Raw genomic sequence first — 16635 nt, forward strand, 5'->3', positions numbered from 1 at the left:
GGTCAGTAAAAAAGACAAAAAGGAAAAAAAAAAAAAAAAAAAAGGAGGCTGATCTCTTCTACCACCTAAAGCCCCACAGAACATGCATTCTATACTATCCACCGGAAATTTATTAACTTCCTTGGGGTTTTGTTTCTTTGTTTTGACACTTGAGAAGCCTTATTATGCCCCTACCAGACTTAAAACACAAGTTATTACACAGATACACATAGTGAAAAACAATATCTCCTTATGATTAGAGCATGAGCCAAATAAATGGATTAAATCCTGACTTTTCCTTAACATTTCTTTATCTCAGTTTTGTCAGCTAGAAAATGGAGATTATAACAGTACCTACTTCACAAGGCTATGATGAGGATAAAAATGATTTGATACACATAAAGCACTTAGAACAGTATCTAGCAAACAGTAAGTTCTATTAAGTATTAGCTATTATTAACATTACTATTACTATCACTGTCATTCCTCACAGCACCTAGTACCACTTTATATACACACAAGAGCTCAATAAATACTTTGAATGAAACAACTAGTATTCAAATAATTTTTAAAGGTCCCTCATGGAGTAAATGAAGGCTCAAGGCCCAAAAGATCAAATTCATTATAAGGGCACAGTAGAAGAAAAGAATGCAACCCCCAAAACTACTTAAACTTCATGAACAAATTAAGGAGAAAGTTAAAGTGTAAAACTAACAGTCCAAACAAAACAAGTCTGATTTTTTTCTTCCCTGATAAAAAAGGAGGCATTCTATGAGAGAGCATGATTGTTTAGAAAGCCCCCCAAAGATGGCTATCTAAAATGTCATCTTAATTTCTAATTTATCAACAATACGTTAACTAATTCTGTTTTGAATCTATTTATATGTCTAGGCTCTATATTATTCACTTAAGTAATAAGCTTCATTATTTACCACATCACCTTCAAAAATAGTATTAAGTTTAATTTACTCAATGAAGGTAATCTCTAGCTCTTAACACTCAGGTAAACAGATCCATGTTTACTTTTTTTTAAATCAATATCCTTCACAATTTTGGGGGGCAGGGGGGTGGGAGAGGTCTGGCCAGTATGAGGATCCCAACTCTTGACTTTGGTGTTATAACACCATGCTCTAACCAAAAAAAAATTATTTTAATCTGGTGACCAGGAAGCAGTCCTTCACAAATTTATACATTGATTATTTGCCTCTTCACTCTTTTCAGACTGAAGATCCATTTCTTATCATTGTAAGTTTTGTCCTCACAGGGAAGCTGATTCAGTTTTTTTGATTTATGTTAGCCGCCTATCTCCATATCACTAGTTCCTCTGTGTTCACCCTGGCTACAATGGGCCATAAATTTTGCAAAACAATCTCTTACTCATAGACACCGTGATATTACTGTATGTTTTAGGTAACACAGTACAGTCAAACAAGCCTAATAACTGACTGATCTGTATGACAAATGCACAATGTTAGTTTCAAATAACATTCATTTACAATAATAATGTCTTATTAAGGGATCAAGGGATAAGGAACCTATTTGGGCTGCCAAGAGTGGAACTGATTTAGACCTCAAGCAAGATTCCTAAAACATTATTTATGAAAAGTCTGATAGGAATAAAAAGCTTATATTTTAGTAATATCATAACCATGCCTACTCTCACATACATTTTGGCTTATTATTAATTGCATATTTTACACAGAGACAGAGTATGTAAGTTAGTTCTGTCAAAGACTGTTAAGCTTCACACAGTGAATTTAAATTTCTCAAGCCAGGACTTCTGGTTTATCAACATTAATAAACTGATGTTGCAATAACTCAGAGAAAACACAGCCTATCTTGTTTTATAGTTCAATTACTGATTAGCAAATAATGTGACACTTGAACCGTCAGTATCCATTCACTTTGCTTCCTGTTTAAAGAAATCCTTACCAGAAAACTGATGATGGGAACACAGGAAAAAGGAGAACTTATAATCACCACATTAAGAATTAAAAAAAAAAAAAGCACATTTTCTGGGTGGTGGGATTATGAGAAATTACTTTCTTCTTTATGCTTTTAGATATTTCCCCAAATGTTCTAACATATATATATATATTATATAACTTTATTAAGAAGGCAATTCTAAGAGAAAGTGCAACATATGTAATATGATCTTTATTTAGTTTTTCTCCAAATGTAAAGCAAGTTTTTACTAACTACCGAATACTACAGAATAATGTTACAACTGTCAGAGCCTAAAATAGACTCTAGCAGACCCAATGCAACAGTATTTGTTACAATAATTTTTAGATTCTAATGGAACTTAATTTTTTTTTAAAGTGTTAGCAGAATACAAAGTATATTTTAAATAAAACAGGCTAAATACACCCAAGAAAACCATGACTTCCTTATTTACTACACAAATAAAAAGTTTGGGTTAAACCATAAAGTAAGTTTATAATACCATGCAGTAAATCAAACTAATATGGCTCATAAATGAAGTAACCTAGTTAAGAAATTTTCCTTGAAATTCAATTTTTTCTAGAACATATGTCAACCAGTCTATTTTTAGAATAATCAATTTAAGAACAATGAAAAAAAAAGGCAGTTTAATTAACACGCAATTCTTTTTAAGGAGACAGAGGCAGTGCCTGCCAAAAGATTTACATGAATGCTGGGTACATTTTTCACAAACTATTGACCATTATTTTTCCTAATGTAAAAAGCACCCTAAATGTGTTTTATCATATCGAATTTTACATGATACCTGTGGAAGACACTGTAGTATGTTAATCAACTGAAATACATATTAAATGAAAAGTTATTAATATAAAAATTTGTTCATGGCTAGAAAGATTCCAAAAAAAAAAAATTTGTTCATCTTTACAGCCATTTTTAAATGTTCTAAAAGGTAGGTAGAGCTTTTACTATATATTTACTTTGTGGTGTAAAATCTACATGGTAGTTGGCAGCAGCTGAAATATAATGGCACACAGACAACACTTGATTTTTCTGTGTAAATTAAAGGAAACAAGTTTTCTGAAGGAACAAAACCATCACTTTTTAGGTGCCAACCAACACGACTTTAGTGAGCTGTAAAAGCGGATTAATTCATTTTCGTAGCTAAACAGAAAGAGGATTTTCACATGGAAGATGGAGTCGGAGCCCGATGTGATCTGAAGCAGTACTAATCTGCACAGAGAAAACAATCAGGGACGACTACTGAACCATTCGGAAGGTTGCATTTTCCCCTTACTAACAACCAAGGTTAACTAAACAACATAATGCAGTATTTAAAGGACAAACCTGTTTAAACTAGAGAACCGCCCAGCCGCATGCAAAACATACCAAAGAGGATTCATAGCAAGGGGATGGTATTACCTCTTTTATGTAATTCCCTCAGGGGAATATTGTCTCCTCCCCCGTCATAAGGCAAATAAGGATCGGAAGAAGCATCCATGATTAGAATTTTTAAAAAGAAGAAAAAGAAAAAGAAAAGCTTGCTAGTTTAAAAAGACAGTGGCATTTCTTCCACTCCTGCTGCAGCAGGCAAGGGAGATGCCATATTTGATGAGGGGTAGAACTGTAGTTCGACTCGCTGAAGCGACTGGGTTCTTCCACAGTGGATGATGTCATCAAAGGGAAATTATTGCAGCCTGGTTGCTAGTGGCTACAATCTAGCAAGGCTTAGAGGCAGAACAGCCTTCTTAATCAGGTCCTGCTACGTATGATGATGACTAAGCTCCAAGTATAACAGACAAAACTGGTTTGAGAATTTTAAAGCACTCACAATAAAGCTTCTATATAGTACCAGTGGCAAATACAATAAGACAAAAGAAACATTATTTCTTTTCAATTTTAAAATAAATAAAAGGGGTACAAAGTGTTTAATACAGATATGTAAAAAGGAAATCCTGGATGTAGACATTGCTTTTTTTCATTTCTAATGTAGAAAAGTGGGAGTAACACTCTAACACAGTTGTGAGCTTTTATAATTATAAATGTGCTAATTTTATACTGTAATGTCATGTGAGTCATAATAAAAAAAACCTAAAATATATCAAAGGTTTCTCAAAAGGTTTTAAGTCTATTAGTATGTAAAATGTACAGCAGCCTTCTACTGAGGATTAAAAGGCTGAATAACTGAAGAGTTGAATAGTGTTTTATCTCACTAATCCCTTCCAGCAGCCTCGTTTCCTTCCTTCAAGGAACTAGCTAGTAAGACATTCTAGCTTTTGAGGAGAAAGAAAACTTATCAACATACTAAGTAACTTAACTATTGTGTGTGGAAACTATGCAAAAAGAAATGGACTGAGCAGGAGATTTTACTATCTCATCTACCTTCCTATTTTTCCTATCTCACAAAGATTTGATCCTTTAAAAAAAGGCTTTTAGTAGAATGTGTCTCAAAGTTAGGTACTCCAATTGTTGCTTTGCTAGAAGTTCTTATGAAATTCAGAAATAAAGCAATTCTTTTTGTTTAAAACTGTCATTCCAAACAACAAAACAAAACAAAAAAACTGATGCTCATTTAAGATCAGAGTTCAAAATTTTACCACTACCTCTAGGGTGATTACTGTAGATTAGAAGATTCTCCTCCTGCAATGCCTATGTTACGTAGTGCCACTAAATAAAAAGATGCCATTCACTAGAAGCAACTCCACAGAACTCAGGAATTCTGTGAAATTTGTCTTCCTCACTATTGAATGACACAAACTCTAAGGTCCATACCAACTCAAAGTACTTATATTTAAACTGGAGGTGAGGAAAGGAAAGAGAGAGAGAATTCACAGGGCAATGAAGGGAGAAGAGAAATTCTATTAATTTGTCTAATACATTTTATTTATTTGGGGTCTTTTTTCTTATTGCATAAGTTAAATCAAGTTTCTATATTTCAAAAAGTTTGAACCTCTGATAAACAGAGGTTCTTACAAAATCCTACCCAGCATTTAAGAGACAGGGTTCCAGGAAAGGAATATAAAGTAGAATTACTGCCATAGAATACTCTATCTAATCCTGATTGTAGCTATTAACATTTATCATAGAACAGTGGGTAATTTTTTTCTGTTTTCTGTATTTTTCAAATTTTCTTGGAAAGAATTTTTTTAAACAAGGAAAGCTTTGACAAAAAACTAACTTTACTGGGCCGGCCCATGGCTCACTCGGGAGAGTACGGTGCTGATAACACCAAGGCCACAGGTTCAGATCCTATATAGGGATGGCCGATTAGCTCGCTGGTTGAGCGTGGTGCTCAAGGGTGGTGCCAAGGGTTAAGATTCCCTTACCGGTCATCTTTGAAAAAAAAAAAAAAAAGAACTAACTTTACTGAATTAGCTCAATATAAATTTGGTCATTTGTAGTTCTTTGGTATGTTCTACTACCATAAGATTTTTCTAAAAATATATTATATGGCATTTATAACTAACTTAGTTGTTATAATACTATTTATGTGAACTAACTTTACTGAATTAGCTCAATATAAATTTGGTCATTTGTAGTTCTTTGGTATGTTCTACTACCATAAGATTTTCTAAAAATATATTATATGGCATTTATAACTAACTTAGTTGTTATAATACTATTTATGTTCTAGCATGCCTTTTTACATAAAATGAAAATCTATCCACAAGTTTTCCTGGTATCTGTAGGCACTCTCTCAACTTGTTTTTCCTGACCTACAACTTGGTCATAAAGACTGAAAATGAAACGGAAAAAAGAATATCCTCCCTATAAAATATATCGTCAATGCTGCACAAGTAAAGATTTTGTAGCCATAACTAATTATTTTTAAAGACCAAAAACTGTGTATAACATATAATATATAAAATTGTATTTGTATAGAGTTAAGTTTAGAATGAGACCATCAAACTTAATAATTGTTATCACTGAGAAATGAGGTTGATGTGGAGACAGGTGCATTCTGTGTGTATCTTATATAATATAGTTACGCATCATTTTAATTATTTTAAACAAATATATTGCTTTTGTAATAATAAATGTGAAAAATTTTTAAATTTCAGAAGTAAACAAATCTCTCACACTTATGAGGCCCATAGCTGCCATTTCCTCTTAAAGAATCATACTCAGGCCAAATGCTTTCCAATTATACCTTAGAAAAGGACACAGTAGATTGGAAGGTGTGGCAAAAAAGGACTTTGACACAAATTAGGTATTACCAGGCTAATAAACTGAATTACAATATAGGGTGGGGCTGAAGTATAAAGAGAGCAAAAAAAAAAAAAAAAAAAAAAAATTTCAAGAATTCCTATGCATGGCTCTGGCAAAGTGCTCAGGATGGAACCTTTGAAGAACCAAAAACACTAAAGTTGTAGCATGCATAAGGTCTTAAAAATTCAGAAGGGGAGGATATTTCTACTTTCAAATGCACTCTAGATTCGAAGCTCAACTTGATGTGGGATTCTGGATAAATCACAACTTCTCTGAGATGTGTTGCCACATCTATAAACCAGAGAGGCAGAATAGATAGCAACAGTATCATAACAGTTCAACTTTTAAGCCCGTTATAACAGTAATGATTCAAGAAATCTGCAATATTAGAAGTACTTAAATTTAAGGCCAACTGGTTAGCTCAATTGGTTAGAGCCTGGTGTTTTATAACACCAACATCAAAGGTACCGACCAGCTGCAAAAAAAAAAAAAAGAAAAAAGAAGTACTTAAATTTAAAAACAAAAACAAAAAAAAGTTTTTTTGCCTTTAGATCTAACTGCCAATTTACAGAAAATACAGGAACAGGGAAACATGTTAAATGATAGTTCAGGAATGCAATCATGAAAACACAAACTAGTAAACAAATTGTTGATTTCTTCAAAAAACCAATATAAGGGGCCGGCCCGGTGGCGCACTGCTACAGTGCACCGCTTGGGAAGTGTGGTGGCGCTCCTGCCAAGGGTTCAGATCCCACATACAGACCGGCCGCTCACTGGCTGAGCTGCCAAGGGTTCAGATCCCACATACAGACCGGCCGCTCACCGGCTGAGCGAGGTGCGGGCGCAACACCGAGGGCTGCGATCCCATTGCCGGTCCCGGTCCAGTACGGGCGCGACACTGAGGGTTGCGATCCGTTGCCGGTCACGAAAAAAGACCAAAAGTGAAAAAAAAAAAAAAAACCAATATAAGAAAAAAGGGGAAGAGGGGAACCTATAGAATTAAAAAAAAAAGTCTTAAAAGATATCAGTCAGGGATGTCTGGTCAAAAGTGAAAAAAAAAAAAAAACCAATATAAGAAAAAAGGGGGAGAGGGGAACCTATAGAATTAAAAAAAAAAGTCTTAAAAGATATCAGTCAGGGATGTCTGGTTAGCTCAGTTAATTGGAGCATAGTGCTGATAGCAAAAAAGTCCAGGGTTCAACCCCTGAACCAGCCAATCACCACCAAAAAAAAAAAAAGAACAAAAACAAAGAAACAAACAAAAAAAGGTATTATCAATCAATTCTGATGTACATTTTTAATGACACAATTATGAAAATGTGAAATACAAGATATATGATTTTAAGAAATTATTAATGTTTTAGATGTGATTATGACCTTTAAAAGAATCTTGATCTTTTAGATATACATAATGAAATATATATGCATATCTACCTACCTATATAAAATATGTTTTAGATTTACTTCAAAATAATCAGGGAGGGAGTAGAACTGAAGCAAAATTGGCCATGAGTTGATAATTATTTCAGCTAAGTGATGAGGATAAGAAGGTACATAATACTCTTCTCTATACTACTTCATGTTTTAAATTTTTTTATAACAAGAAGATTTTTTTTAAAATGCTTATAAATAAAATCACTTGTATGGGATAAACATTAATAAAAAAATTACATCCTTTACTCCTCAAACTAAATACATTACTACTAGAAGTGGCACTATAACTTGCATTGTCAGTCCTTCTCCCTAAGAAAAAGGCTCAGAAAAAAAAAAAAAAGACAGCAAAGCTTTCAAGGAGAACAATCAATTCAAGCTACATAGGAGCTGCAAAGTCATTGCAGCATTAAAGAAAGCGATGGGAATTCTAAAAAATGACAAGCCAGAAAATAAATTGAAAAAACAAAATGGTTTTGCAATATTCATATTTCATAAACATAAGAAATTTTAGTTCTCTGCACGGCTGCCTGGTTATCCAAATAACATCACAGGATTAAAAACACGAAGAATTTTCTTTCACAAACATCACACGATGACCACTTTTTCAAAATCAGAACCAAAAATAGGCAATATATTTTGATGCCTAAACAATCCCTCTTCAAGCAACAAAGGCAAAACACTGGAAAGACTAACAAATGATAAATCTACAGTGAGACAGATTAATGAGAAGGGAAGGGGAAGAAGGAGGAGAGGAAGAAGGGGAGGGAAGGGAGAAGAGGAAGAGAAAAAGACAGAAATAATCTTTATAAGGACAAAAAAATCAATCAATAGTACAAAATATGGAGTCTAGAAATAGACCTTCCTATATATGGACCCTTAAGATATATAAGAGGTGGCACTGTACGAGAATGGGTAAAAAAAATGATTTTCTCAGTAACTGATGCTGCGACAACTGGTTATATGCATCCTAACACATGCAACCCAACAAAACTTTGTGTCTAGGAAATAAAGAACTTCTACAAATCTTTAAGAAGACAGATATCCCAATAGAAAATTGGACAAATGACCTGAACAGATACTTCAAAAAAGATTTCCAAATAGCTAATAAGCATGAAAAGATGCTCAACCCCTGGCCACCAAGAAAATGCAAATTAAAACCACAATCAGAATCCATACATATCTAGCAGACTGACAAAATTAAGTCTGAAATTATCAAGTCATTCGTGAATGTGGAGGAATGGAAGCTCTCATACATTCCTGATTGAGTGTACATTGGCACACCACTGTGGAAAACATAACTTATGGCCCAACAAGTTCACATCTAGGACAAATGAAATTTGTGTACGCACATATACACGCATAATATTCAAAGTAGTACTGTTTGTAAACACCAAAAATTGTTAAAGTTCTTAAAGCTCCATCAAAAATAAAATGAATAGGTAAATTGTAGTATATGAAAAAGAATGATATAGTTTAGAGCAGCATCACAAACAGCTACTACCTGCAACAACATGATTCTTAAAGATCACCTTGAATAAAAGCAAGAAACAAAGACATAAATACTATATGATCCCATTTATTTCACCTTCAAAAACAGGCAATACTTAATTATATGCTTAAGGATGTATACTTAGGTGATCAAACCATAAAGTAAAGCAAGAAAGTGTTAAGACAGAAAACAGTATTTATCTCTAGAGGAACATGAAGGAGCTGTGATCAGGAAGTTACATGCAGGAAGCTTCTGGAATATGATTATTTTCATAACCTGGGTAGGCTGTAAAGATGCTTGCTTTGTACTGACTCATTAAACTCATTAAAAATGTTTTATGCATTTTTTTTTCTGGTGGAATACAAAGTCAGCTTTTTTTTTTTTTTTTTTTTTTTTTAAAGATGACCGGTAAGGGGATCTTAACCCCTGACTTGGTGTTGTCAGCACCACGCTCACCCAGTGAGCAAACCGGCCATCTGTATACGGGATCCGAACCCGTGGCCTTGGTGCTATCAGCACCGCACTCTCCCGAGTGAGCCACGGGCCGGCCCCAAAGTCAGCTTTTATTCAGGAATACCAGTGACCTTAGAAGAGACGTTAAGTAAGCCATCTCTCTAGAAAACCCAAAGATGGCCAGACTAAAACCATCTTCCCAGTAAACATGAAGGAGAATGGCCAGACTAAAACCATCTCAAAGACTCAGACTTACTAAGGATTTTTTTAAAAGGGGGGTTGAGGGCCGAGCCCATGGGGCACTCGGGAGAGTGTGGCGCTGGGAGCGCAGCAGCACTCCCGCCGCGGGTTCGGATCCTATATAGGGATGGCCGGTGCACTCACTGGCTGAGCGCGGTGTGGCCGGTCACAAAAAGAACAAAAAAAAAAAAAAAAAGGGGGGGGGGGAGGGATGTGGGAATGCTCCTATCCTTGATGTTATCTTAGGGTGCTGCTGTATTTTGATGTGCTTCACGGTGGAATCAACATAGCTTTATTGATGTCTTCTTTGATTTCTCCGGATCTGGACAGTATATGTCTCATGGCAAGTTTGCAGCTCAAGGCTAACTGAAAAACAATATTAATTCTTTCGTACAATTGCCTCCCTACTCTTGAGTTACTTTTGTCCATGTTCTCTGCTGTAGTAAATCAGTCAGCAAACTTTTCAGGGAGGGTTCTTGGTTGACATACTTTCTTAACCTCTGCATATTTGAGAGTATCTTCCAGTTGCCTTTGTACAGAAATGAAAACTTGGCAAGGTACACAAGTCTTGGTTCAAAATTATTTTCCCTTAAAACTCTGTAGACGTTGCTCCATTGTCTTCTGGCATTTAGAGTTGCAAGAGAAAAATCTGAGGTCAGCCTGACTTTTGCCCTTTTTGGTTAACTTTCTTTCTCTGTCTAGATACTTGCAGAATTTTTTTCTTTATCCTTGAAGAATAAAAATGTCATGAGAATATGTCTAAGTGTTCCTTCCTTTTCATCAAATTTTAAAGCTATCCTGTGTACTTTTTCCATCCCTTAGATCTAGTGTTCTTTAATTCCAGAACATTTTCTTCAAATAGTTCCTTAATTACTGTTTCAGTTCCATTTGCTTTGCCCTCTGTTTCAGGTATATCTGTTATGCATTTTTTGGTGAGTGTTATTATATCACAATTCAAAAGTCTTTGAGTTAGAAATTTATCTTAAATATCTCTAATTCTACTAACATCTAATGTAGATTTCTTCTCTTTTTTTATCCCCACCTAAGCCCCTCTATTTAATCTTATTTACAGTCTCAACAGTTACACATAGCAAGGTTCATAAGTATCAACATTGACTTTCATTTATTCTAAGCACTGCTTATTCCAAGGAATTTCCTCTAAATGTTAGTATTTTGGAACTGTTTAAACAGGTCCATATACTCCCTGTGACTTTATGTATTTACTTCAGCTTATGATTTTACAGGTTTAACCCATAACTACTACAGCCTTTTTCAACTGAAATTTTTAATTAAAACACAACACAAAATATGATTTGACTATTTTCTCAATTCTCCCAAGGACAGTTCACAGGTAATATTCCACAGGCACAGGAGAAAAGTTAATTCATTACATCAAGACATTAGGGTGAAAGAGGTAGAGTGAAGAGTAGATGTCCAACAAAATTCACTGACTTAATCATTTTAGTTAAGCTTCTTTGGACCTTTTTAATTTTAATTTTAATTTTTTTTGCGGAACAATGACACTATTTACAAGTGATATTTTGGGTACAAATTACCAGGGTCTGTATTTATAACATTAATAAAAATGTATATTATAGTATTATATAAAAATTAAATTCTTTTCTTTCCAATGACCTTTCCAATTATATCCATCCAGTACTTGATTGGCTTTCCATTGGTATCTTAGATTAACTTTATCAAGGTGCCAGTTTATTAATACCAAGTTCTTTTTTCTAGTTAGTTAGTGTTTACAAGGTAGTTGGCAACAGAACATGAAGGGTGTCAAATGTATTAAGAACATGACCTTGCTTAGAATAAGTATCAGATGAACTTTAGAATTATTTGTTTATTTATTTCTAAAAATAATTCTGAGTAGGCCATTTGAAAGTTTTGACCTTTTCCCTTTAGACAGCCATTAAATGGTAGACATAGTGCTGTGTTAACTTCATTTCAAGAATGTCTAAAAAACCCTTTACCAAAGGTTCACAATGTAATCATTTCATGCTTTCTAAAAGGCTTAAGTTCATGTTACCAAATTCAACTTTAGAGCCAAATGTCTCACTCATTACAATTCCACCAAAGTTATTAGTAGATGCCAGATAAAACAATAAAACTAAAATCAACTTGTTATCTACTGAAGACAACATGCACAATCATAACCTTTGAAATGCTGTAAAGTTAAATTATTCTAACTCAGAATACTTTTCTTGGATTTCTGAGCTCTGTCACAACTTTATACTATCAGAAATTTATTTTTGCTTATAAATCCACATACAAGAATACTAGGTTTACTAAAAAACTACTCTTGGATTATCTTATTAATGTTGTTTACCAATAGTTCATATCAAGGAGTTTCATTACTATTTTTTTTTTTTTTTTGGCAGCTGTCCAGTACAGGGATTGAACCTTGGCCCTGGACCTTGGTGTTATCAGAACCACGCTCTAACCAACTGAGCTAACCGGCCAGCTTTCATTATTCTTATTCACAGAAAGCAACCCATTCCAACTGTCTCAACAGCATTTAGCCTTTATATTTTTAGCAGCATTTCTACCATCAATTTTCAAAATACTATGTTCACTACACATTGACAGATGTTAAAACTGCCTTCCTCATAGTAGTTTTATTTCTAGGATTTAGAATATATTTGTGTATTCAAATATTATGCAACCATTAAAAATGATTAATAAGCTTTTGTACCATAAGGCAATGTTTTTAATATTAAATGAAAAACTTGCCACCTTATAAATGGTACTACCATCTGCATATGTTAGAAATATAGAACAATTTCCTCTCCCTTCTACCACCTCACCCCACATCCAAACAATCACCATGTCTGGCTGATTTTAACCCCTAAATCTATTTTGAATCTGTCTTCTCTGCACCTGTTACTATGCTAGTCCTAGACACCATCATCTCTCTTCTGAAGTACTACATTTACCTCCATGCTCTCACCACCTACCAATCTATTTGGCCATTCAGCAGCTGATCATATCATTCCCTTACTTTAAAAACTATTCAATGGTTTCCCACTACTTTCAGGAAAAAGTGCCAAAACCTTAACATGAACAATTTAGATCTTGCTTAACTACCTCTTCAGCCTTAGACCCTCCCTTTCTAGCTCTCATTCTCTACACTCCAGCCATTGTTTCTCGGAAGCTCCAAGTTCCTTTCTACTGAGGGCTTTCTCACAAGCTGTACCATCAATCTGCAACTGCATTCTGTACCCAATTCCCAGTACCTCCATTTCACCGCTTGCTTCCTTCACCTGCCTGACTCAAACTCGTTTTTCAGTTCTCACCTTAAATAACACATCTTAAATTCTCCCACATATATGTTCTTACATCCTACTTCTCCTTCAGAGCGCTTACCATGTCACAATTATAATTGTTTTTGTGTGATTATTATCTATTTTAAGAGTACCCTCTCTCATTAGAGTGCAAACTCCATAAAAGATTCACATCATTCTTGTTCACTGCTCTATCCCATGCACCTACCATGGTATCTGGCCCAAAAAGGAGCCTAATAATTATTAGCTAAATGGAATATGCATATAATTAAGTCTAGAGAAAATATGCCAAAATAATTGGTTATCTCTAGGTGGTAGGATTATGGGTGATTTTCATTTTTGTATCTTATATTTTTATCATTCATATTTTCTACAATAAGCACATTTTTCTTTTATTATTTTTAAGTTAACTCCTTCCAATCCATTTTTCCAAAAAATAACATTTATTTTGGAATAATTTTAGATTTACAAAATCAAAACCATGGAAAATCTAAAAAATGCAAACATAGTACCTAGAGGTCCTGAATACTTCTCACTCAGTTTCTCCAACTGTTAACATCTTATATTTTCATAGTACATTTGTCAAAACTAAGAAACTGACAGTGGTACATTATTATTAAGTAAACTCCAGACTTTATTTGGATTTCAGCAATTTTTCTATTAAAAGCCTCTTTCTAGTCCAGCTTTCAATCCAGGATACCACACTGCATTTAGTTATCATGTCTCCCTACACTCCTTTGGTATTTGACAGTTTTCAGTCTTTCCTTGTTTTCATGACCTTGACTGGTCAGGTATCCTGTAAAATGTCTCTCAGTTTATCTGTTGCTTTTCTTGTGATTAGACTGGGGTTTTGGGTCTTTAGAAAGAATACCATGAAGGTGATGTGCTCTTCTTGTCACATATCAAGTATACATGATATCCATATTACATCACTGGTGACATTAATGTTCATCATTCGGCTAAGACAGTGTTTGCCAGGTTTCTCCACTATAAAGTTACTATTTTTCCCTTTTTTCCCTATTCTATTCTTTGGAAGCAAGTCACTAAGTCTAGCCCACACTGAAGGGAGAAGGAGGTAGAAATTAAGCTCCTCCTCCATGAGGATGGAGTATTTACATAAATTATTTGAAATTCTTCTACAAGGGAGATTTGTCTCTTGTTTGCTCAATCATTTATTTAAATCAGTTCATATCATTTATATGATATATATGGGCTCATTTTATATTTGGGGTTAGAATCCATACTAAATTATTTTGTTGAGCAAATTATTCTAGTTTTAGATTAGGAGATCTTCCAGGTGAGTTCCTGTGTTCCTCTGACATGCCCCCATCCTTCTGTGTTTTGAGCACTTCCACACTTCTAGTACTATAAGACACTCTAGAGTCATCTTGCATCTTCCCTGCCTCAGTCCCAGAATAAGCCATTTCTCCAAGGCAATCCAAGACATTACTAAATCCTGAAGTTAACCATCTAAGGTTTTTATGAACCCAGGATAATCCAGCTCAATGTCATAATCTAATCTGTTTGATAGTACAGAAAGTATGAACAAGTTTAAACTTTGGCACCCAAGCCAAAATTGCCACAGAGGACTCTCAGGCATAAGAGCAACACTTCCACCATTTCTTCTACCACGTTTTTTAATTTGTTTTCAAAATTAATCTGAGTTGGGTAGGTATAACAGATATTTTTCCTTTCATTTTTCAGATAAGAAAATTGAGAAACAGAAGTGATAACAATGACTAATATCAGGCGGCTAGATATATATATAGCCATTATCTTCTGTAGTTTTCTCCTGGCTTTCTATCCTGCCCCTTTTTCCTTCTGGATGACACTACCATTTCGGTGGCCAACAATATAGGTAAGTAACACAGTTCCTGTTACTCTACTGAATATCCTACTGGCTTTGTAAGTGTTCAGTTAAACCCAAACTTTTCTCTATATATCCGTATTAGTTCAATAAAGAAAAAAGACTCTAAAATCTACAAAACATGACCAGCTAATATGTTAAATAGATGAATATTTTACAAAATTAGAAACTTTAAATGAGCTTCTACTGTATGCATGTCAATATATTAGACACTGTAAGAAAGGAGGATAAAACACATGTGACTGCCCATGATATACTAATATCCTCTGCCACTAAGTTTGGAAATAAGGAACATAAGACTGCTCTATACTTAAGCCATGTAATCAAAACATAATGAATCAGCTCTAAACAGAACTATGTACATAGGAAAATAAATTATTTAAGGCCAAAAGGAATTACTAGGATAATTTTACTAAAAAAAATGTGTGGCTTATTTAGGAGGAGGGCAGGCTATAAACAAATAAGAAACTAAGGATAAAGTCAAGAAAGCAAACACAAGTAATATAATTTACTACCTGGGAGGGGCCCTTAACTCCAACTTAAGAAGTAAGGCTTTCTGGAGGGACTAAGGGCTAATTTTAGAAGCAAAGTACAAAAAATAATTGGTATTTTAGGCAAAGAAGTATGTACAAAGACCTGGAGAAATGGTAGCCAGGCACAAGCTCAAACCTAACATTTACAAGGCTCAGGGCAACAGTACAAAAGAAGGCACATTTACCATATGAATAAATAGTTAAAAGTTACAAATCAAGTTAGAAAACTATTAATGAAGTATGTCTCATACTCCTACATTAACAAATATACCTTACAGTAACCTAGAAGTTTATGTTCAGTTTGATTGCAATTTACTGCAGCCAAATTACTAACAATTGGAAAAACACTGAAAAGTATTAAAAAAGATAAAAAGCACCCAACTCTATCACCAAGAGAAAAACCACTATTTTGGTGTATTTCCTTCCAAGTCTTTTTCTGTTTGTGTGTGTGTGTGTGTGTGTGTGTGTGTGTGTGTGTGTGTGTGTAATATTTTAAGAGAATTGGCATATTATGTATATATACAGATTTTACCTTTTTTATATAAGCCTTGCACTCTTACAGTTCATAATACAATATAGCAAGTCACTTACTCAGTTACTCAGTGTGCATTTGGCAGCTAGCTTATCTTAAAACAGAATTCTCAAAGTGTGGTCAGGTGTGGTCCATAAATGTCTAGAGATCCCCAAGATCTTCTGCAGGGAGTCTGTGAGGTTAAAAACATTTTTAATAATACTAAGACATTTATATCAGTTTCCTATTGCTACTGTAATGAATTACCACAAATTTAATGGCATAAAACCACATAAATTTTTTTCTCTTACTGTTCTGGAAATCAGAGGTCTAAGATCAGGCTGGCTGGTTAGCTCAGTTGGTTAGAGTGCAGCCTTACAACACCAAGGCTCACAGATTTGGATCCCCGTGCTGGCCAGCTGCCAAACAAACAAACAAAAAAAAGAAGTCTAAGATCAAGGTATCAGCAGGGCTGCATTCCTTCTGGAGGCCTCATGAGACAATACTTTTCCATGCCTTTTCCAGCATCTAGAGACTGCCTTCATTCCTTGGCTCATGGCCTTTTTTTTTTGGTGGCTGGCTGGTACGGGGATCCAAACCCATGACCTTGGTATTACCAGCACCACTCTCTTTCAAGTGAGCTAACCAGCCAGCGTCCTGCCTCCCTCTTTTAAGGACTCTTGTGATTACAC

General features: G+C 34.6%; 1 protein-coding gene across 3 annotated transcripts in view; it reads right to left on the bottom strand.

The window, feature by feature from the left end:
• Positions 1-16635, bottom strand: part of CLCN3 (chloride channel, voltage-sensitive 3) — an 88479-nt gene that overhangs the window by 43690 nt on the left and 28154 nt on the right. For 2 of the 3 annotated variants that reach the window (XM_008583748.1, XM_008583750.1), the window contains exon 1: positions 3343-3726. The exons of the other annotated variant lie outside the window; for it this stretch is intronic. In XM_008583748.1, the coding sequence (XP_008581970.1) occupies positions 3343-3421 (79 nt within the window). In that variant the 5' untranslated portion in view covers positions 3422-3726. Of the gene's footprint in view, positions 1-3342; positions 3727-16635 lie in introns of those variants that run through there. 3 annotated transcript variants of the gene reach the window in all.

Source organism: Galeopterus variegatus, unplaced genomic scaffold (assembly GCF_000696425.1).
Source record: "Galeopterus variegatus unplaced genomic scaffold, G_variegatus-3.0.2 Scaffold3022, whole genome shotgun sequence".
Taxonomy (NCBI): Eukaryota; Metazoa; Chordata; class Mammalia; order Dermoptera; family Cynocephalidae; genus Galeopterus; species Galeopterus variegatus.